Source organism: Artibeus jamaicensis, unplaced genomic scaffold (genome assembly GCF_021234435.1).
Source record: "Artibeus jamaicensis isolate MK-2021 breed Jamaican fruit bat unplaced genomic scaffold, CSHL_Jam_final contig_723, whole genome shotgun sequence".
In the NCBI taxonomy this organism is placed as follows: Eukaryota; Metazoa; Chordata; class Mammalia; order Chiroptera; family Phyllostomidae; genus Artibeus; species Artibeus jamaicensis.
In genome coordinates, this window is record NW_026521938.1 from 2,111,112 (window position 1) to 2,133,550 (window position 22,439).

The 22,439-nt window shown below is 43.5% G+C and overlaps 2 protein-coding genes and 1 pseudogene across 13 annotated transcripts in view; all 3 read right to left on the reverse strand.

Annotated features, from left to right (window-relative positions):
* Positions 1-7,853, reverse strand: part of LOC119051586 (oocyte zinc finger protein XlCOF6-like) — a 64,850-nt gene extending 56,997 nt beyond the window's left edge. For 9 of the 10 annotated variants that reach the window (XR_008392794.1, XR_008392793.1, XR_008392792.1 and 6 more), the window contains exons 1-2: positions 7,671-7,853; positions 4,432-4,558 (exon numbers count right to left, since the gene is read on the reverse strand). Coding sequence is in view for 6 of the 10 variants with exons in the window: in XM_053672085.1 (XP_053528060.1) it covers positions 4,432-4,558; positions 7,671-7,703 (160 nt within the window). In the remaining 4 variants the exon portion in view is untranslated. The remainder of the gene's footprint in view (positions 1-4,431; positions 4,559-7,670) is intronic. The other variant, XM_053672084.1, reaches the window with a different exon arrangement.
* Positions 7,854-9,280: 1,427 nt separating this feature from the next.
* LOC119051629 (40S ribosomal protein S27-like) lies at positions 9,281-11,478 on the reverse strand (annotated as a pseudogene).
* Positions 11,479-15,788: 4,310 nt separating this feature from the next.
* Positions 15,789-22,439, reverse strand: part of LOC119051584 (zinc finger protein 501-like) — a 49,128-nt gene continuing 42,477 nt past the window's right edge. For 2 of the 3 annotated variants that reach the window (XM_053672105.1, XM_053672104.1), the window contains one exon: positions 17,687-20,670. In XM_053672105.1, coding sequence (XP_053528080.1) covers positions 19,061-20,599 — 1,539 coding nt within the window. In that variant the 5' untranslated portion in view covers positions 20,600-20,670 and the 3' untranslated portion in view covers positions 17,687-19,060. The other variant, XR_008392795.1, reaches the window with a different exon arrangement.

The following is a 22,439-nucleotide window of genomic DNA, read 5'->3' on the forward strand; positions in this document are numbered from 1 at the left end:
CCCTCTGTCTAAAAATAAACAAAACCTAAAAAATAAATAAAAATAAAACATGGGGATTGGAAAGATATAAAAAGAATTAAAGAGAAATTTGAAGTTGAAGAATACAATGAATAAAATGAAAAATGCAAAAGAGTTTCAAACCAGACAAGCTCAAGGAGTAAAATGAATACATCACCTCAGAGGCAGGTGATTTAAAATACTGTATGTAAAACAAAATGTGAGGACATCCTCTGTCAATTTGGGAACACCGTAGAGATAATGCATATATGCATTACGGAGTCTTAGAGCAATGGAAAAGGAGAGAATATGAGAGATAAATAAATAAGAGGGTAAGCAAAAGCAAAAAAAAAATTAAAAAATAAGCTGAAGACTGGCTTTGAAATATGAAAAAAAAATGTGAATAGCCATGTTTAAGATCCCCGCAGGTCCCTGTACACATTCAATGCAAACAGGATTTTAGCACGACATATTACAATAAAAGGTCACAAATCAAAAGCAAAAAAATGTTTTAAAGACTGAGGACAATAGAAACTCCTTATGGCCCTGGCTGGTATGGCTCAGTGTTTTGGGTGCTGGCCTGAGAACCCAAGGGTCTCTGGTTGGATTCCTAGTCAGGGCACATGCCTGCATTGAGGGCCAAGTCCCCAGTAGGGGGCGCGTGAGAAGCAACCACACAATGAGGTTTCTCTCCCTCCCTCCCTCCCGTCCCCTCTCTAAAAATAAATAAATAAATCTAAAAAGAAAAAAAAGAAACTCATCATGAAAGGACAACACTGCCATAAACAAGCAATACATTTCTCTGAAGGAACCTTGTAGCCTTAGAGTATCAAATGATATATGCAAAACACTAAAAGAAAACATCTGCAAAGCATAATAGTTTGACGTATTATGATCATAATAAATGATCATAATACTCATGATGGGTGAAAAAGGTGAAGGGATTACACAGTACAAACTGGCAGTTGCAGAACAGTCACGGGGATGTAAAGTACAGCCTGTGAGAGTCAATAACATCCCACCGATTATGAATGGCGTTAGAGGGGTGTGAGATTTATGAAGATGATCACTTAGTAAGTTACACAATTTCAAGTCACGAAATGAATGCCATAATGTATGTCAACTGTATTTAAAAATAAAAATATTTATAGAAATATACAAATAAATAAATTGAAGCCTGGTTGGGCTTAACTTGTGACTCACTAAATCTCCATGGAAACAAATAAGCTGAAAATAAAGAGATGTAAAAAAATACTTTATGCAAATAACAACCCAAACACAGAACACCTAAGTACACAAACAAACAAAATGAGATCTGAAAGTGGAAAATGCAACATAAGACTACTACACAACTTGGATATTCCCCTTCCAACAATGGGCAGACCATTCATTTCAAAGCAATGAGGAATTATTAAAGTTTGAAAACAAGGTTGAGAAAAGAGAGCTAATAAATATATGCATAGAACCTTATCCAGCCACGGCCAAGTGTCTCAGTTAGTTAGAGCACTGTTCTGTGCACCAAAAGGCTGCAGTTTTGATTCTTGAGCAAGGGACAAACCTAGGTTATGGGTTTGATTCCCTGTTACGGGCACATATGAGAGAAAACCGATCAATGTTTCTATCTCCCTCCCTTCTATCTCCGACAATCAAAATAAATTTGGCACTGAGGATAAAAAATATATATACACTGACACTTCCAGCCAAGATGGAGGTGTAAGTAGACACACTGCGCCTCCTCGTACAACCAAAATAAGGACAACAAAAATTTAGAAACAAAAAAATAACCAGTACTGACAGAAAACTGAACTGTATGGAAGTCCAAAAACCAAGGAGTTAAAGAAGCAATGTTCATCCAGACTGGTAGGAGGGGCGAAGTCAGGTGGCTGGACGGAGAGGAGTTGTGGTAAAGCAGCGGCTGGCAATCAACGGGTGCATAAAACAGCAGCAGGCGGACCCAGCAAGGAGGTGGATTGTGGAGGCACTTGCCATACAAGGCAGCTGGCGGACTAGGTGGTCCCACATTCCCTCACAGATAAAGCAGGCAAAATTGGGAAGTAAGACAAACCTCACAAACCAGGGTCCCAGAGCAGGGAAATACAGCCTCAAACACCGATTAGAAACACCTGTGAAGGTTGAGGTGCCAGGAGAGACTCCCAGCCTCACAGGAGAGTTCGATGGAGAGACCCACAGAGTCCCAGGACGTACACAAACCATGCCACCCAGGAATCAGCACCAAAAGGGACCAGTTTGCTTGGGTAAAATGGTGCATGTGACTGAAATCCAGCAGAAAGCAGAGCAAGTACTATCATTCCCTCTCAGAACCCTTCCCCACATACAGCCTCACCACCCAGCAAAGTCAATTACCCTGCCCTGGTGAACATCTAAGGCTCTGCCTCTCCCTATGTAACAGGGGCCAAATGAAAAAACAGATCAAAGCTCCAGAAATAATACAATTAAGTGACAAAGAGATAGCCAACTTATCAGATGCACAGTTCAAAGCACTGGTGATCAGGATGCTCACAGAATTGGTTGAATTTGGTCACAAATTAGAGGAAAAAATGAAGGCTACACTAAGTGAAATAAAGAAAAATGTACAGGGAACCAATAGTGATGGGAAGGAAACTGGGACTCAAATCAATGGAGTGGCCCAGAAGGAAGAAAGAAACAATCAAACAGAAAAGAATGAAGAAACAAGGATTCAAAAAAAAAATGAGGAGAGGCTTAAGAAACTCCAGGACATCTTTAAATGTTCCAACACCCAAATTATAGGGGCACCAGAAGGAGAAGAGGAAGAGCAACAAGTGGAAAAGATATTTGTACAAATAATAAAGAAGAACTTCCCCAATCTGGCAAAGGCAATAGACTTCCAGGAAGTCCAGGAAGCTCAGAGAGTCCCAAAGAAGCTGGACCCAAGAAAGAACACACCAAGGCACATCATCATTACATTAGCCAAGATTAAAATGAAGGAGTGAATCCTAGAAGCAGCAAGAGATAAGGGGACAGTAACCTGCAAAGGAGTTCCCATCAGACTGTCAGCAGATTTCTCAAAAGAGACCTTACAGGCAAGAAGGGGTTGGAAAGAAGTATTCCAAGTCATGAAAGGAAAAGATCTACCTCCAAGATTGCTCTATCCAGCAAAGCTTTCATTTAGAGTGGAAGGGCAGATAAAGTGCTTCTCAGATAAGGTCAAGTTAAAGAAATTCATCATCGCCTAGCCCTTATTATATGAAATGTTAAAGGGATTTATCTAGGTAAAAGAAGATAAAAAATATGAACAGTAAAATGACAGCAAACTCACAGTTATTAACAACCACACCTAAAACAAAAACAAAACAAACTAAGCAAACAACTAGAACGGGAACAGAACCACAGAAACGGAGATCACATGGAGGTTAGCAACAGGGAAGTGAGAGGAAGAGAAGGGGAAAAAGGTACAGAGAATAAGTAGCATAGATGGTAGGCAGAAAATAGAAAGGGGACAGTAAGAATAGTATGGGAAATTCAGAAGCTAAGGAACTTATAAGTATGACACATGGACGCGAATTAAAGGCAGGGAATGTGGGTGGGAGGGGGTGTGCAGGGTGGAGAGGAGTGAAGGGGGGAAATGGGACAACTGTAATACCATAATCAATAAACTATATTGAAAAATTTATATATATGTATATATATAGTTTTAGAAATGTTCAAAAGTACAAAAAATGCTTTTTCACAGTAATAAATGTGAAATATATTAGGCTTCTGGCAATAATACTGAGGTCAAATTCTTCCCTACAAGGGTTCTGCACAGCAGGTATTGGGGCAGCAAGGACAACAGGGGGCAATGAAAACACTCCAGCCCAACCTAGTCCAGAATCTACCCAGAAAACTGGGAAGCATATACTGACCACAGTGCACATGAGAGGACAAAGCAATCCCTGAGGAAAGAAGTGCACTGGGGAAATGCATAGCCTTGTCCAGATCACTGGTAAGACAGAGGGTCTTTTGTTTTCTTGACACTGTGAGGTAGTTTATTAAAATATGGGGAAATGAACCCCCCAAAATGGAGCCCAGTAGACATGATCAAAGGAAAGCCTGAGCCCTGACTGGCGTAGCTCAGTGGATTGAGCGTGGGCCGGCGAACCACACGATTTCGGTTCAATTCCCGGTCAGGGCACATGCCTGGGTTGCAGGCCAGTTCCCATCAAGGGACACACGAGAGGCAACCACACATTGATCTTTCTCTCCCTCTCTCTCCTTCTCTTCTCCTCTCTCTAAAAATGAATAAAATCTTAAAAAAAAAGGAAAGCCCGAGATCAGCTGCTGCTGTCCATCTTCCCTGGAAACAAGTCTGGTCAGGACGCTTAGAGCTTAGAATAGAAGAAGCAGACTGCAACCCTGAGAAAGAGGTGTTCAGACAAGGCAAAGAACGGTGCGCAGGGAGAGTCAGTGTCTTACCCAGCGATGATATAAGAGCGTAGTTCTCCAGCATCACATTGAGGTACAGGCATCTCTGAGCCTCATCAAGGAGGAGCCATTCTGTCCTGGACAGGTACACGGCAACATCCTCGAAGGTCACAACTACCTGTCAGAATTAATACAAATGAACCTGGAACAGTCTGTTTGAGACTCCTTTTCCTAGTCTTACCCACATTGAATCCCTTGCAGCACCACCCCCACCCCCTACAATGCCTTCAGAGAAGACATCAACACTGGTGCTAGAACTGCCTGCTGTCTCATCACAGTCTCATCCATCTCTCACATCGTCCTCAGCAAAGGCAGCAGGATGAGAGGAAGTGGGGCAGATAAACGCCATCTAAACTCAGGGCCCTGCCTGCAGGGCCCCTTTCTACCTTCTAAACAGTCTCACTTATTCTTCCAGATCAGGCTTCCAAACCCAGCCATATATGGGCTTAGGCTTCACCCTTAATTCCAAACACCAAGAACCCAGGGCCATCAGCTCACACTTCCTCTAGCTGGGCACACAGTGTGGTCTCTTCCTGCTTCATAGCTTCACACTGAAGTTCACTTCCTCAGCTCTGCCCCCCTTCACCCTCCTGCATTAAAGAGCCTCCACTTTTGTATGACTCCATCCTCGATCGACCCTTCCACAGATTCAGAACCATGCAGATACTCACAAAATGTTTCTACTTACTGCTCTTTTTAAGTTACAAAAGTTGAACCAAAAGAGTCTTCCAATATGCACACACAGAATTAACCTACCACTATCCTCCCCAGCCTAGCAGATGGAGCTTCCACTGCTTCTGCTGCTAGGACCAGAAACGCTGGGGTGGTTTTGAACCCTTTCCTTTCTTCCTGAAGCTGAAAAACCTGAAACTATACTTGCCTTTCCTAAAAAATGTCAAGGGGAAAGGAGTGGATGAAGGTAGAAGAAGGTATGAGAAAGATAAATAGTAATAAGAAAAAATAGGATAAAAAAATAAAACACCGACCAAGAATCCAACTTTTTCTCCTACTTCTGAGGCCCAACTTAGGTCCATTGACTCTCCTCTGAATCAAAGAACTCACCTGGTGATGGGATCCCTGCCTCGTCCATGAAACCCATGATCCGTTCTCCACTAGGCAACCAGATGGAGCCTGTTACACCCAAGAAAGACCAGCTCCTTTCTCTTATGCAAATGGCTTACTACCTCCCTAAGTCATCAACTGGCCACTTTAGGCATCTGATTCTTGACCCCCTTGTGCCTTGTTGTTTTTTTTTTAAGATTTTATTTATTTGGCCCTGGCTGGTGTAGCTCAGTGGATTGAGCGCGGGCCTGCGAACCAGACAATCGCGGTTCGATTCCCAGTCAGGGCACATGCCTGGGTTGCAGACCAGTTCCCTGCAGGCCAGTTCCCAGCAGGGGACGCACGAAAAGCAACCATACATTGATGTTTCTCTCCCTCTCTCCTTCCCCTCTAAAGACAAATAAATAAAAAATAAAAAAAGATTTTATTTATTTATCTTTAGAGGGGAAGGAGAGAGGGAGAGAAACATCAATGTACGGTTGCCTCTAGTGCTTCCCCTGCTGGGAAATAGCCTGCAGGGAACTGGCCTGCAACCCAGGCATGTGCCCTGACTGGGAATTGAACCGCGATCGTCTGGTTCACAGGCCTGCGCTCAATCCACTGAGCTACACCAGCCAGGGCCCTTGTGCCTTGTTTTTAACACAAAGGGGACTTGGGGTACCTACTCCGAGCTCTGTGGCATCTTCAAGCAGTATTAACTACAGGTGTGCCTTCCCAGGAACTCTGACTTCAACGCTTACAATGACTGCCTGTGAGGACCAAAAACAAAAGGGCAAGGGGCACATACTAAACCTGAGCAGCTTAGGAGACTTACAAACTGATGGCCTTACAAACTGAGAGAAAACACTCCTATACACGGTCTGAAATTAAAGCTTTCTAACCAAAAGTGAGTGATGGCAAGTTGGGCCTCTATCTTCCCTGAAGAAACTCAATTTTTACCCTAACTGAGCCCATTTAGTATTTTGGCACCTTTGTTAACATACCTTTGGAATGTCAGCATAATTTCCTTTTTTCTTACCCCTCAGAGCACAAACACTGCATGACACCAGAGACCAAGGTACTCCTCCATGTTATTACCGTATCGATTAAATATTACCTATCTTATACCCAGTAAAGGAATTGTGTCCATTCATATTTACCTTTTATTTAGTATCAGGCATTTTCCTGCTTTGTTTTCTCTTACCTCACTAACCTATCACCAATGGATTTCCAGTTCCCAACTTAGACATCTTCCTTTTGATTCTGATGTATAAAATAAGTGGTAAAACTGCCATTTCCCAGAGCATTTTCTCACTCCAGATATTTTTTATATTTTGTTTCCTCAAATCATACTCAGTTCAGCTCAGATAAACATTAAAAAAAATCGCTACAGTTTGAATGTTTCTTATGCTGACGCCAGAAATGGGAGCACCTTATATTACCTGTGACCTGCACTAAAGATTGGGGTATGCCCAGGGTCTCCTCATTTGAAAGCTGGAAAATTAACAAGGGAATAGTCTTTAGACACTATAAGGTAATGTCACCACCAGGCAGGGTCTGTGACACCCTGTCCCTCCTTGTCTAGTTTGATAATGATTTTCAACCTCAGAACCTGTGGGAAGAAGCAGTCAACCCCCCTCCAGCTCCTAGTCAGCAGGTCTCAGCTGTATCTCAGCCCAGCCCTGGAGTATAGTGACCTCTGGCCAAGTGTCTTCTCAGTGCCACCTCTTACCAACTCCGTGACCTTGAACAAGGGCTCCTCTTCCTGCGCCTCAATGTCCTCATCACTACACTCCAGTCCGTTTTCTATCTCAGAAGGATCTAAACAGCTTTGAAAACCATGACACAGCCTGTGTCTCTCTCGGTTCACGACCATCCCAGGCTCCCACGACCCTCAGAATGAAGGTGCAAACCCTCTGCCTCCCAGTCCGGGTATGACTCGCCTCAGACTGTGTAAACCAGATGCCAGGCATTGGCCAGGTGTGAGGGTCTTTGGGGGTCAACGACACTGGCACCTGTTTGGAGGGCGTCACTTCCGCCGGTCACCCTCGCCAACCCCGTCACAACGTGTCACCCACGAGCGCCTAAGACCACGGACCCCGTGGCCCGGGCTGCTGGATGTGACGGGCGTCCCGCACCCGGGCTGCAGATCCGTGGCTGAGGGGCGAGGGCCCAGGACGCGCACTCACCTCAGCCGAGCGCAACAGCGCGGTCGCCGCCATCGGACTGCGCGACTGGAGGGGCGGGAGCCGCGGGCGAGAAGGGTGTCCCTGATATTGGGGTCACTGTCCCAACGCGGACGCCTTCTCCTTTTGACCCAGTGACCACCAGACACAGACGGGGTAACAGGAGAGGAAATGCGCCCCGCGAAACCGACGGAAGTCCCGCCCTGCAGTGTGGCCCCAACGGAAGTGCCTTTTCTGAGTCTTTATTGACTCAGCCCGTGGTCTTCCACCCTGCCTTCTGAGCGATGCATGGTCCAAGGTTGGGGTCTTGTATTTCCCGAGCTGACTCCAGGTGTGGGGTTAACACCCCACGAATACCCTGAGAATGCTAAATCCGCTCCATAGCCGCCCCGGTGGGCATCATTTCTTGGGCGAGGAAATGTCTGGTTTCTTGCTAGGCCTTTGATTCAGAGTATGGGGCAAGTGCCTTCTTCAGGTGGAATGTGGTTCAGGACCTTGCTCTAGTCCCTAATGCTCTCTATATTCTGCATTAGTACGATCCACAATGCAAACTAAATTTACTAAATAATACATTAAATATTAAGTGCATGTATGCACTATTAAGTGCAGCCAGAATCTTAGTTCTGCCTGGACAGCATGGTGACTGAATTCCTCACTAATTTGATCTGATGAGGAATCTAACTTAAATTACACATTTTTTTTTCAAACAATGGAGTACATGTTGAAGACATAAAAGGCATGCCATTGCAGGAATTAGGCCCACAAAGTGCGTATAAACTTCCAGCCTAACCAACTGAATATACTAATAAAGCTAGTCACACTAATTTGTTCCAAAGTACAGATTGTAGTCTATTAAAAAATGCAATAATAATAGATAAGAAATAAAAATATACATAACTTAAATAAGTGGAAAAACATAGTTCTCTCTCCCTCTCTTAAAATGAATAAATAAAATTTGAAAAAATTATGGGTAATGATACACTGTGTAAAAATTTTAAAATCAATAGAAATTCTGTAAAAGGCTTTTTTTCCTTTTAAAAAAATTGATGTAGTCCCGGCTTTTGTAGCTCAGTGGATTGAGTGCGAGCCTGTGAACCAAACAACAGCAGTTCAATTCCCAGTCAGGGCACATGCCTGGGTTGCAGGCCAGTTCCCAGCAGGGGACACAGGAGAGGCAACCATACACTGATATTTCTCTCCCTCTCTCCTTCCCTTCCCCTCTAAAGATAAATAAATAAATAAAAATTGATGTACACTTTTTCTTCTTTCTGATTGCACAAAGTGTTAAGGTTGCTGTATCAAATCATCTTTCAAATCTGGACTGCCTGAGGTCACTGCAGGTTTTTAAACATTGCAAAGTTAATTACACCCTTGGTGCCAGACATCATTCCCTCCCGCTACATGGAGTCTCTTTGGAAATGCTAAGCACATTCCAGATACACTCTACCAGCCATTCAACTAAGCAGACCTCTACTAACCAAGAATATAGCCTGGATGGGTGCCATCTACCAAGAGATGCATTAGTACCCCTCTCAGATTGGTTGTGAAGTCAGCAAGCTTATGTCCATGAGGAGGATGAACTCTATCCACACAGTGGACACACAGAAAACAGCCTACCAACTGATTTCGATGAAATTTTCATAGCAGAACCTCAGCACAGACAAAGATCCAAGGAACAGATAGTACTTGAACCTCCAGTCCCTGCACAAAAGCACAAAGGACAGAGCGAGTGAATGCATATAACCATGGGAAAACTTTGAGAGACACGTTATTTTTCTTCATGGACCTTATTACATTTTTTTACTTTTTTATATTCTATTGGTTATGCTGTTACAGCTATTTTAATTTTTCTCCTTTTGTCCCCCTCCACCCAGCAACAATCACTCCCTCGAGCAATCCCCCAACCTGTTCATGTCCATGGGTCATGCATATAAGTTCTTTGGCTACTTCATTTCCTCTACTAGAGTTTACATCCCCATGGCTATTCTGTAACTATCTATTTGTACTTCTTAATCCACTCATCTCTTCAGCAATTCCCCCTTCCTATTTGGCAACCATCAACATGCTCTCCATATTCAGGACTTGGGTCTCTGGATAATTTTTTTTCTTGTTGCCTAGTTTGTTTTTTAGATTCAATCATTTCTCTCTCTCTCTCTCTCTCTCTCTCTCTCTCTCTCTCCCTCTCCCTCTCTCTCTCTCTCTCTCTGTCTCTCTCTCTCTCTCTCTCTCTCTCTCGTGCTGCATCCATAATGTGTTTATTGGGATGGTTCCCCACTCATCTTGATTCAGGTAATTGTAGTGATGCTTCCTTCTGAAGGAGCCTCCTTCTGTAAACCTTGCTTTTCCTCCTGTAGGCAGGGCAGTGGAGCAGCCAACACACAAAACTACCATTTGCGCATGGCTAAACACGGTGATGCTTTTATAGCATCCTGGCACTTCACAGGATTCGGGGCTCTGCACAAGGTGCTGCTTCTTGTGTTTCCTCCTCTTCTGGAGATGGATGAAGGAGATCCTTTGCGAGAAGCACATTGAAGTGGAGAGCTCCTCACCCTCAGAAAAGCTATATTCAGTTGCTGATAGATTGTCTTGTTTGCTATATTATTTTTCATAGTTTTGATCTTTTTGCTTTAATAATTCCCTCTAACATTACATGAATAATGGTTTGGTCGTGATAAATCTCTTTCCTGTTTTCTGGTGTGGGTAGCTCCTTATTTGCCCTTGGATTTTGTTTTATTTTTTGAATTTATTTGTTATTCAAGTATAGTTTTCTGTCTTTTACTCCCAACCCAGCCCACCCCCCCAGTGCTCCCCACCTCCCTCCCATTTCCACCCCCCTTAGTTGTTGTCCACGTGTCCTTTATACTAGTTTCTGTATGCCCTTGGATTTTAAATGGTATCTTTGCTGGGAAGAGCAATCTTGGTGTAGGCCCCTGCTTTTTGTGACCTTTAATATTTCTTATCAATTCCTTCTAGCCTGCAAAGCTTCTTTGGAGAAATCAGTTGACAGTCTTATGGGAATTCTCCTGTAGGTAACCAGCTTCATTTCTTATGCTGCTTTTAAGACTCTCTCTTTATCTTTTACCTTTGGACTTATATACTTTTTCTTCTTGATCTTAAGGTTCCTCTTTTGTGAGGTGATCTGCATTCTTCACTCTGGATTATGGAATATAATAGAAACTGAATGACAAACTACATTGTTCCCTGCATCTTAAACATTCATACCTCTTTTTTTTAAAAATATTTACTAATTTTTAGACTGAGGGTAAGGTAAGGAGAAAGAGAGGGAGAGAAACATCAGTGTGTTAGGTTGGAGTCCCTCAAGAAACCAGATGGACGCAGCAAGCTAAGGAGCAGTTTATTAGCAGGAATAAGAGGGAAAGTGGAGCCAACCAAGGGAGGTTGGGGAGCCAACCAAAGTTGGTTAAGACTCATGGGGGAAACCGGGGCCAACCTAGGAAGGTTGGCGAGCCACCTAGGGAAGATTAAAACTTGCTTGGTTGTTCTTAGGGCAGGGTTTTCAAGCACAAAAACCTGCAAAGGATAACTGGTTGGGGTGTCAGAGTCTGATTGGCTAGAGCTGGTTGTTGGGTGCCATTTCTGTTGACCATTGTTCTTGATACATCTTGTCAGGTTCAAGTTAAAACTGCAAACTGTTATGCCAGATAGGCCAACCCCAGACCCTAATCTTAGCCGGGCATCTGTTTGTCCTGGGTAGGGCTGGCAGGCAGTGTCCCAGGCAGGCATTTTCCCAGGCTACAGTTTCCCCACCTGGTGATTTTCCATTCCTCCTAGGCCTACCTAGGTCTGTCATTGTGCGTGAGATACATCGATTGGTTGCTTCTTGCTTTCCCAAACTGGAGACCTGGCCTGCAGCAGAGATATGTGCCCTGACTGGGAATCAAACTCATCACCTTACAGTCCGCAGGTCGGCACTCAATACACTGAGCCATACTAACTAGGGCTGACCTTTGGCATTTCAATTATGATGTGTCTTGGAATGGGCCTCTTTGCACCTATCTTGTTTTGGACTCTCTGTGCTTCCTGGACTTGCATGTCTATTTACTTCACAAAATTAGGGAAGTTTACTTTCACTGTTTTTTTAAGATTTCAAATTTCTTGTTTTCTCTTGTCCTTCTAGCACCCATACGATGTGAATGTTGAATCTCTTGAAGTTGTCCCATAGGCTGCTTATACTATCCTGTTTCTTGGATTCCACTTCAGGTTGTTCTGACCCATATCATTCATTTGATTCTTGGCTTTATCAACACTACAGTTGTCTCTATGCAAAATTGTTCTCTATTTCAATTAGTGTATCCTTCACTTCTGACTGGATTTTTTAATACTGTGGAGTTCCTCACTAACTTTCTAGAGCATCCAAATAAACAAAGTATTGAAATCTGCATATTACTGACTGCTAATCTTTGTTTTGCTTTTTCTGGAGATTTGATTTATTCTTTCTTTTGGGCCATGTTTGTCTACTTATTTTGGCAGCCACCCTGTGTTTGTTCCTATGTGTGTTTGACAGCCACCCTGTGTTAGGTAGAGCTGTTTTTACTCTGTCTTGGTAGTGCGGCCTAATGTGGTGTCTGCAGGGTCCAGGGGTACAACTTTTCCTATCACCCAAACTGGGTACTCAAGGTGTGCCCTTCACATAGGCTGAGTACCACCTTCCCTTGCAGTTGAGACTTTGTTGCTATTGGCAGATCAATGGGAAGGATTTACCCAGGCCAGTCAGAAGCAAGGACTGGCTGTGACCACTGACCAACTTCTGCCATCCATGGATGATCAGCTATGCAGGGGCAGGGTGGTGGTGCTCTGACGTGGTCTGTAGCTGTCCAATGGGTGGTGTCCCTGGGGTTCTCCAGGTGTTCAGGCCAAGTTCAGCTCCCACTTGTCTTTTGCCCTCAGCCACCCTGCCTGAGCTATAAAGCAATCTGAGATGGCTACTACTTGTGCTGGGCTTGGAGATTCCCAGGCAGAGCCATGCTATGCATCTAGGCAGGCTGCTGCCAGTTCCGGCCCTGGGACTCACTGAAGATAGCCATTCATATGAAAAAGCAGCTTCAGTGCACCCATAAATTGGGTAGTACAGAATCTCTGGGATCTATCTGTAAGGCAGGTCAAATGCTGTTAGCCAGGTGGATGGTTCCAGATATGGCACCAGCTTGCTGTTTCCGGGGTGCAGGTGGCAGATTTAGAAAAGGGATGATGGCCTCTGCTCACCCTGAAGCCAGATACATCAGGTTCTCCATGGATACCACTGGTGCCCTTCAAACTGCTGTGCTGTTCAGGAGCTAGAGGGACTGAGTCTGAGTATGTAAATCTGTGCGGGGGACTTTAAAAGAAACTGCTTGCGGCTCCAGTTTCTTCCACCAATGAAATCCCCACTTGGTTTTGCAGACAGAAGTTATGATGACTTATCCTCCAGGCACTGGAACCCTGGGGAGGGGTTTGGTGTGGGGCTGGACTCCTTGCTCCCCAGATATCCCTCCCAAACTTTTAGCCACCACACATGGGTGAGGAACAAGACTATTCCCTATCTGTGCCCCTCCGATCAGTTTGGATGGATGAGGTTTCTTTAATTCCCTTGTTCGACGACTTACATTCAACTCAGTATCTGATGGTTCTGAGTGCTGGTTGTACAGAGGTGAACCATGTCTGCCTATACCACAACCCTGACCAGAAGCCCAGAGACACTTTAGATATAGGCAAAAAAAGGGACCAAACAAAACAGAAACCATTAGCCTCTGAAATTCTCTGGGGCTGGGAAGAAAAACAAAGGGACTCTCCTTGGTTAATGACGTTGCTCTGCTTGGAAGTGTCAGAGCCACAGGACATCGAGTGATGTGTGGTTCTAGAATATCATGACAAAGTCTTGAGGTCATCCTCAGAAAAGAGAAGCCCCTGTGGAGCTTCGAGAGTATCTTCCACACACTCAACACAACAGATGATCCTGTCATCTGAAAGCTGGTGAGCATCCAGAGCAGTACGTTGGCTACTGAAAGTAATCTGGCCCCAAATGTGACCTGCACGTACACCCTGAGACATTTCCTGAGACATTTCCATCCAAAATCAGGTCTCACCTCTTCTTTGACAAAAGGCACAATTATGACATGGACCTCCTGACACTGAGTGGGATGACGAGGCCTGAAGAATGAAGGAATGTCTGCAATTTACCCTGTGACCTGGTCGTTGAGTCAAACTAAATCAGCCAGAGCTTCCCTGAAGGTGAGCCTCTGAAACAGGTGACATAATTAGTGATTACTGAAATGAAACATGGTATCTGTTGTAGACCGCTCTAGGAATTGTATCTTGACCCCTTGTGGCTAAGGGTGAAGGACAACCTCTGGAATGTGAGCCGCAGGAGACAAAGCTTGTCTCTGGTAGCAAACGCTGCCTCAGTTTCCTCTTCCTGCCCCCAAAGCGTGGGCGGAAGTCAATGATGGGTAAGACCCCTCACAGTGGGGGGCAACCTAAACCAGACTTGATCACTTGGAAGGCCTTCAAGAAAGGACTCAGGGGGCTGCAACAAAGAGCAATGGACTCTCGCCCACTGGCTTTGACATAGCCGAGTCCCCTTGTTCTCTGGGAGAAGCCCTTCCTGGCTCTAATCTCCTTAAAGCCTGGCTCCAATCCCCTTAAGCCTGAATACCTGATGGGGAGAGGTGCAGCTCCTTGCCTTGCTTAGAGCGTGTCCTGGGGGAAAATCTGGCATGACAAAGACTTCCTGATAAACCTGTGAAATCTGCTCTGCTAAGAGTGCTTTCACTCATATGTTAAGAGTTCAAGCAGGAAACCCTAAAACTCTGTTCCTGACAGACTCAGACTCATAGTAAGCCCTCAGATTTCTTTGAAATGTTATCTACTGTTTGATCCTTGCCGCCCTGTATTCCTGTGTATTACAACCCAATAAAAGGCCCCGGAGGAGGGGGCTGGAGGCCTTTTTCCTCTGGGAAAATGGCCACTTCTCCTCCCCAAGCAGATCACATCATGTCTCTCTCGGTCATGATTGCTCTCATCTGTGGCACACGGGGGGGACTTGCGAGGAAAGTCACCCCCACAGATGTTATGGCTTTCCCTCGCTCTTCTATATTTCTCGGCTTACATCTTCCTATGTGTCTCCCACCTCACCGTTTTTCTTCAAGTTCTTAGGAATGAAAATTACCCATACACTATAGAAAGATGATATTCAGGGTGGCCACATTTCCAGCAGAGCAATAACTCAAGTTAGTTCTGTCATTCTTAGAACTAAGTTTCCTTAATGTAAAACCCATTGGGCCTCATCTGTTCTCTGGCCGCATACAGCATTTTCTCATATTGCTCCTTAAATAATGAACATTGTAGATCCATTCATCAACAGTAATAATGTTCCAGAGTTTGCTCACTTCATAACACTTTTTATAAATTTAATTTCATTTTTTAAAAATACTTTTCGTATTTCTAGAGAGAGGAAAGGGAGGAGAGAGCGAGACAAACATCAGTGTGTGGTTGCCTCATAAATGCCCGTTACTGGGGACCTGGCCCACAAAGCAGGCCTGTGACCTGACTGGGAATCCAACAAGCAATGGGATTCGGTTCGAATGCCAGCACTCAATCCACTGAACTACACCATCATGGCTCCATAACCCTTTAACAGTCCCCATGCAGAAAATGTTACTGCATTGACAAATGACAAATTGATCATTTCCATGCAAGGTGCAGAAATACAGTAATCCAAAATGTCTTTCTCACATTCAGATGTCCACTTTCCAAAACTTCATGGATGGCAATCACAGCCATTTTTGTACAAGATGCAAGTCTTGTACAAAATTTACAAATTTCCAGGAACATATTAATATTCACAGAACTTAAAAATGCATTTTACTTCAGGAAGTTCACTGAGATTTCATATGAAAAACAATTATTTTTGGCACTGGCTGGTGTTACTCCGTGGATTGAGTGCCAGCCTCCAAACTGAATGGTCACTACTTCGATTCCAGGAGTATTAGGGAATATGCCTGGGTTGCAAGGCAGTTCTCCAGTTGAAAGGTTGTCAGAGGCAATTGATAGATGTTTCTCTGACACATGGGTGTTTCTCTCCCTCTTTCTTTCTCCTTTCCTCTCTCTCTAAAATAAAGATAAATAAAATTTTAAATAACATAATTGTTTTCAGGAATTAGAACACAAATATTGACTCCTTCTGCCAGTGGACACTGCTGAGTAACCATCGCTGAAGTCTCCCTCCTGCAGTTGCTACATCTAAGTCAGAGTCTCCCTGAGAGCCCTAACAGCTAAAGAAGCTCTTCATTGAAGGTTTGAGATTTGAAACATGTGCTGAGGGTCTGAAGAGCAATGTGGAGCAATGGCAAATGCCCACAAGCTGTGTGATGAAGATCCAAACACCAAGTGCTCCAGAGACTTGGGGACTGTCACACATACCACATTGGAGGATGTGGATGCAGCCAAGAACACGTAGCCATATAGGTAGGTGGAAGAGCTGTGGAACCAAAGAGCCTTTTTCAGGAGAAAATTCCCGAGCCCTGCTGAGGTCTGGCTCAGTGGATTGAGCTCTGCCTTGTGAATCGAAATGTTGCTGGTTTGATTCCTGTCAGGACCCGTCTGGATTGTGGACTAGATTCCCAGTTGGGGGCACGTTTGAGGCAGCAGATCCATTATTTGTCTCCCTCTCTCCCTACTTTACCCTCCCTCTAAAAATAAATAACTGAAACCTTTAAATTTTCACAGACATGGTGACCCTTAACTGTGAAGACTTTAGTCGATGGTAGCAAAGAAGACACTGGAAAACACCTAACAGATTATTTTAACAACATGGAACAATGGAAGTGATTGAAGTCGTGACTGACTCAGGCAGTGGCTAAAAGAGAGGCTTTGCTTTTGTTACCTTTGATGACACTGCCTGTGTAGACAAGGTTGTCGTTTAGGAGAACCATACTCTGAGTGGATAATATTCACCACAGTGCATAATAACCTAGCCTGTCGTGCAAAAGGTAAGTGAATGTGCAGAGACCCAGCCATGAATCACTGGGGTCTCATTAGTCCTGATCTGTGTACACTAAGCTCAAAAAGGAGGTAGGCAAAATGCAGCTAAGGCTCAACGTAGTTTCCCCTGGAGAGGCAATGCAAATAACAGATAGTATTCCCATGACGACTATGAGGCAGATGTTAAATACTATAAGATATCAGGAAAAAACACAGAAAATTCGTGATAATTAAAATAATGAAAACAGCAGCTAGCTGAGTTTCTCACGTCTCTGGCCCTCCTGTCCTGTCTTATGCGGAGGGCGGAATATGCTATGGTAGATTGTGCCCAGCTCTGGAGCCAGACTCACATGTCTGAATCCGGCCACTTCAATCTGACAATTGTCTGTCCTGTGACCTTGGAAAAACCCTTTCCTCCTCTACATCCTATTCTCCCCAGAAATACACGAACAGTTACTAATTCCCAGAGTGTAGTTAGGATTAAAATAACAATTTTGATCAAAATGCAAGCCCTGGATAATTTTTATTCAAGGATGAAGGCTGCTCTTTCTTAAAATTATTTTATTCTCTGGATTTTAGAGAGGGTAAAGAAGGGAGAGAGCAAGAGAAATGTTGAACTGCAAAAACAGTGTTTGCCCTTCCCAATCTCCTAACTTGGAAACTGGACGAAAACACAGGCATGTGCCCTGAGCAGGAATTGAACACGCAATCTTTTGGTTTGTGGGACAGCATTCAGGCCATTGTGCCACTCAGCCCAGGGCAAGGGTGCTTTTTATCCCTATTTACACAGGAGAATACTGAGGCCTATACAGTGAATCACTTTCCTGTAATAACAACTACGGTCAATAATCTAAGACATAAACCCAGCTTGCATGGCCAAGATACGGGGAGTCTAATCACTGGTTTCTTGTCTTTGGCTTCTATGAGGGCTTTCAGGCTCAACAAATACCCACCATTGATCTTCATACCACCTGGTGCACCTTCAAGTTCTGCTGTAGCACATCAACCCCAGATGAAAGACCACAGAAAGGGCTGAAAACTTAGAAACAAAATTATTATATTACTTAATGACAGAATTTACAAAAGCGATGCAGTGTTAATAATGCAGATTATTCTATAAAGTATATGATAACTACCTACACATCCTTTACAGCAAAAAATCCAAATAATTTGGAGATGTTTTCCACGATTAAAAACAATGTTTCCATAAAAACAATTATTCCATGAAACAAAAATTATCTGTTTTTCAAGGAGTGAAAATGGGTGACATTACAACACAGGTCTTTGTTGTTTCACTCTCCTATTTTCTATGGAGAGTAGCCTAAAATTACAAAACCATAGGTAAAGTATGTGAGCACAGGATATACTAAAAACATACCCGTTTTACATACACTCCTGAAAAATGCTAATCATAAATCCTTAGAAAAGTACCACTAGAACAATAAAAAGAACATGACAAATATGTAAAAACAGCTAAAATTATAAAAAATAAACAAATCGACATTTTGTTAGAGTGGGGGAATGCAACCCTCTTACACTTTAAGTATAAATGCATAAAGGCACAAAGAGTTTAGATCATAATTTGTTAAGTACTTCAACATTTAAATATTAAATTTCTGAGACATACATCTCCACACTCTGAGTATATAAAATTAAACTCAGACATTTTCAGGAAGTTTTTTTTCAATATTATTACACTGAAAAAAAAATACATTTCCTACAATCTAAACTTTTACAAAGTGAGACCTTTCCAACATCAAAAGGCTGAAGACTTATGGCTAAAGACTTCCCATGTTCACCTCATGCTTGAATCTTTTTACCAGTGTGAAATTAACATGCCTATGGAAACGAGGTGGAAGATTTCCCACAGTTCATGTCATCATAAAGACTATCTCCTCTGCAAACTCTCTAATAAGAAAGGAGTTAGAATCAAAAACATACTCATTGGGCTGTTTACCACGGGAACCTGGGAATATAATGGAAGATTGTGGCATTAAAAAATTCTCATATTGCATATATAAAAAACCTTGAATCAGTGGAAATCACTGATACTAGAAAAACATTCCCCAAATTCACTGCAGGCATAAGGCCATTCTCCAGGGTGACTCTCTGATGACAACTGAGGGACTGCTACAGAAAAAGGATTTCCACTTTCACTGCATTGATGGGGCCTTTCTCCAATGTGAAGTCTCCAAGGAAAACGATGATTACTGATAAAACACGTCCCACATTCCCTGCAGACATAAAGCTTTGCTACTGTGTGCAGTCTGATAACAATGACAGTTAATGAATAGATAAAAGATTTCCCACTTTCACCACATTCATAAGTGCTTCTTTGGTGTGAACTCTCTGAGGCTAATGGAGGTGACAGGTACATATAAAGGGTTTCCCCATTTAGTGCAGTAATCAGTGCTTTATCCAGTGTGAACACTCTGATGAAAATGGAGGGCAGAGCTAGTGATACAAGATTCCCCATGTTCACTGCACTCATAAGGCCTTTCTCCAGTGTGAACTTTCTCATGATGACGGAGACCAGAGCGACTGGTGTAAGATTTTTCACACTGACCACACTTATAAGGCCTTATTCCAGAGTGAACTCTGTGATGATGACGGAGGGAAGAGCTATGGGCAAAAGATTTTCCACATTCACTGCACTCATAAGGCCTTTCTCCAGTGTGAACTCTGTGATGTTTACGAAGCTCAGAGTTTTGGGTAAAAGACTTTCCGCATTCACTGCACTTATAAGGCTTTTCTTCTATATGAACTTTCTGATGATGACGGAGGGAAGAGCTACAGCTGAAAGATTTCCCACATTCACCGCACTCGTAAGGCCTTTCTCCAGTGTGATCTCTGTGATGTTTTCGAAGGTAACAGATACGGGTAAAAGATTTCCCACATTCACCGCATTTATAAGGCCTTTCTCCTGTGTGAAAATTCTGATGATGACGGAGGTTAGAGCTTTGCGTAAAAGATTTCCCACATTCACCACACACATAAGGCCTTTTCCCAGTGTGAACTCTATGATGATACCGGAGGCCACAGCTACTGGTGAAAGATTTTCCACAGTCACCACACTTGTAAGGCCTTTCTCCAGTGTGAACTCTCTGATGAGAATTAAAGTTAGCTTTTTGCTTAAACAATTTCCCACATTCACTGCACCCATAAGGCCTTTCTCCAGTGTGAAGTTTCTGATGATGGCTGAGACCAGAGTGACTGGTATAAGACTTCCCACATTCACCACACTTATAAGGCCTTTCACCAGTGTGAACTCTCTGATGTACACGGAGGGCAGGGCTACTGGTGAAAGATTTCCCACACTCACCGCACTTAAAAGGCCTTTCTCCAGTGTGAACTCTCTGATGAACCTGGAGGGCAGAAATTCGGCTAAAAGACTTCACACATTCAGTGCACTCATAAGGCCTTTCTCCAGTGTGAACTCTATGATGAATACGGAGGGCAGAAATTGTGTTAAAAGACTTCCCACATTCACAACACAAAAAAAACTGTTTTCTAGTAAGGAAATTCTGGTCAACAAGTGTGTCGTCACAGCCAATGGCTTCCTTGTATTCTCTTGGGGTGCAATATTTTGTAGTTTGTAAAGTCATTCCAGACTTAGGGATTTCATTTTTCCTGTGCATGGTAGAGCTGATGAGGAAGCCTATTCCGTCCTGACTAGAGCTACGAGCCTTCCACAACACATGGGAATTGCAGCTCTTTGCAAGCAAGACCCTGTCCACACTGCTGATGAAACAATTCTTTGTCGTGTCCTGCTCCTGGAGTTGGTGACTCTGTGCACTGAAATAGAATGGTTTTGCACATGCCCCACACCTCAGCAGTGTTGGGCCCTGTTGGGTTCCCTGCTGGTCAGTGGAGAAGAAAATATGTCTCAAGACACACCCACAACTCTCACATGGGTGGTTCTTCTGGGAAGACAGTGCTGACTTCAGATTCATAGCCCTTGAGCCTCTTACATTAACATTCTCTTCAATGGGTGCCTCCCCATCCTCTGTTCCACAGCAGCAACCTGAAGGAAAACAAACGCTAGTAAAGTACATACTGACCTACAGAGAGTGGGTTTTCTCATCATTGATTTGCATCAGTTACATCTGGCATGATTTTATATGATGATTTCCAACACAAATCAGAGTCTCAGAAAAAGCCCCTAAGGACTGTAATATGGGGAACTCATTAACTAAGAATACCAGGATAGGGGGAACCTAAGGAAGAGAAGCTGGCCTTAGAAGTGACCCCTGTCGTAGGGGATGCCAGCAAAATCCCTCCTGCTTGTGTTGGGAGGCTGTGTAGAGGATATGAGTGTGTTCCAAACCATGAAAATCAACCACAGCAGAGCAGACACTGTGTTCATTTTGTACAGAAATATGAGCACACTTCAAGGTGCAACAGGCACTGATCAAAATGAGAGAGCACATGAAAAAGATTCCACAGAGAAAGGGTTGTGGTGTACAAGTTAGAGAGGCAGAGGTGACCCATGGCTGGAAGTCAAGTATATGAAGGAAAATTATTAAAAGTAACAAACAGCCCTGGCTGGTGTAGCTCAGTGGATTGAGTGCAGCCTGTGAAGCAAAGGGTCACCAGTTCGATCCCAGTCAGGGCACATGACTGGGTTGCAGGCCAGGTCCTCAGTCATGGGCACACAATAAGAAACCTCCCATTGATGTTTCTCTCCCTCTCTTTCTCCTTCCTTTCCCCCCCGCCTCTAAAATAAATAAATAAAATGCCTAAACACACACACACACACACACACACACACACACACACACACACGGTGCCAATACGGGAAAGGACAAGTTTAATTAAGTGTGGCCACTGGCAATGGTGAGGAATAAACTCAAAGAGAACAAGTTCTTCACTATACTTTAACCAAGGCTTCAAATCAAATACTCCCTCCCTCCCATACCCACTCGTGAGCCCATACTGTCATGGCTGGAGGCCTGATCCTCTGTAATACACAAAGAATTCTTCCTCCACTTCCCTCCCCAATGAGCAATTATGTGGAATACAGATGATGCAACTTCAAAGAGAAAGCAGAAGAGGCGAATAACCAACACCGTTGTAGAACAACTCTGCACCAAAAAAGCAAAAGTTAAAGATCTATGTGAGTGACCACAGCAAGATGGCAGAATAAAAAATACAAGATCCAACCCCCGTTAAGAATAATTAGACCCTTTATCCATGATAAACAGTGTCTGTACAGGAAAGGGGAAGAAGCTTAAGAGACAAGTTATTTCGAAGAGCTATAAGTTGGAGCCTAATACAAGGAGCTATGCAAAAGAATAGCATGAAAGACTGGCTCAGCAAACAGGGTTAGATGCAAAAGACATGGCTAAGAACTTCTGGGAGACACTGCACTTGTGCCACCATTGACTCTAGTGGCCTCTTTCTGGCCACCAAAGACTCTCAGAGGTCACTAAATATTTGGAAAACCGCAGCCCTGCCACTGAGGACCCCTTCAACCTTCACAACGCTGACCTTGGTCATGGGGCAGCAAGAAGAATGGGAAGTAAAGCTTCTCATCAGCCCAAAACACAACACAGCACCTAGCAAGCCCCCTTGTATGCACATGCAGATAAAACTACTCTAAACAGAACTGGGTCCAGAAATCCAAAAAAGTAACTGCTTCATCAAATATCAGACATCAACACTAACTCAAAGCAAAATATGAAAAAAATCACAATGTTAAAGTGAATTAAGCCAAACGATGGAGGTATACAAATTAACAAAAAATAATTCTAAAAATCATTTCTAAAAATTTTAATCAGGTACAAGCAAATA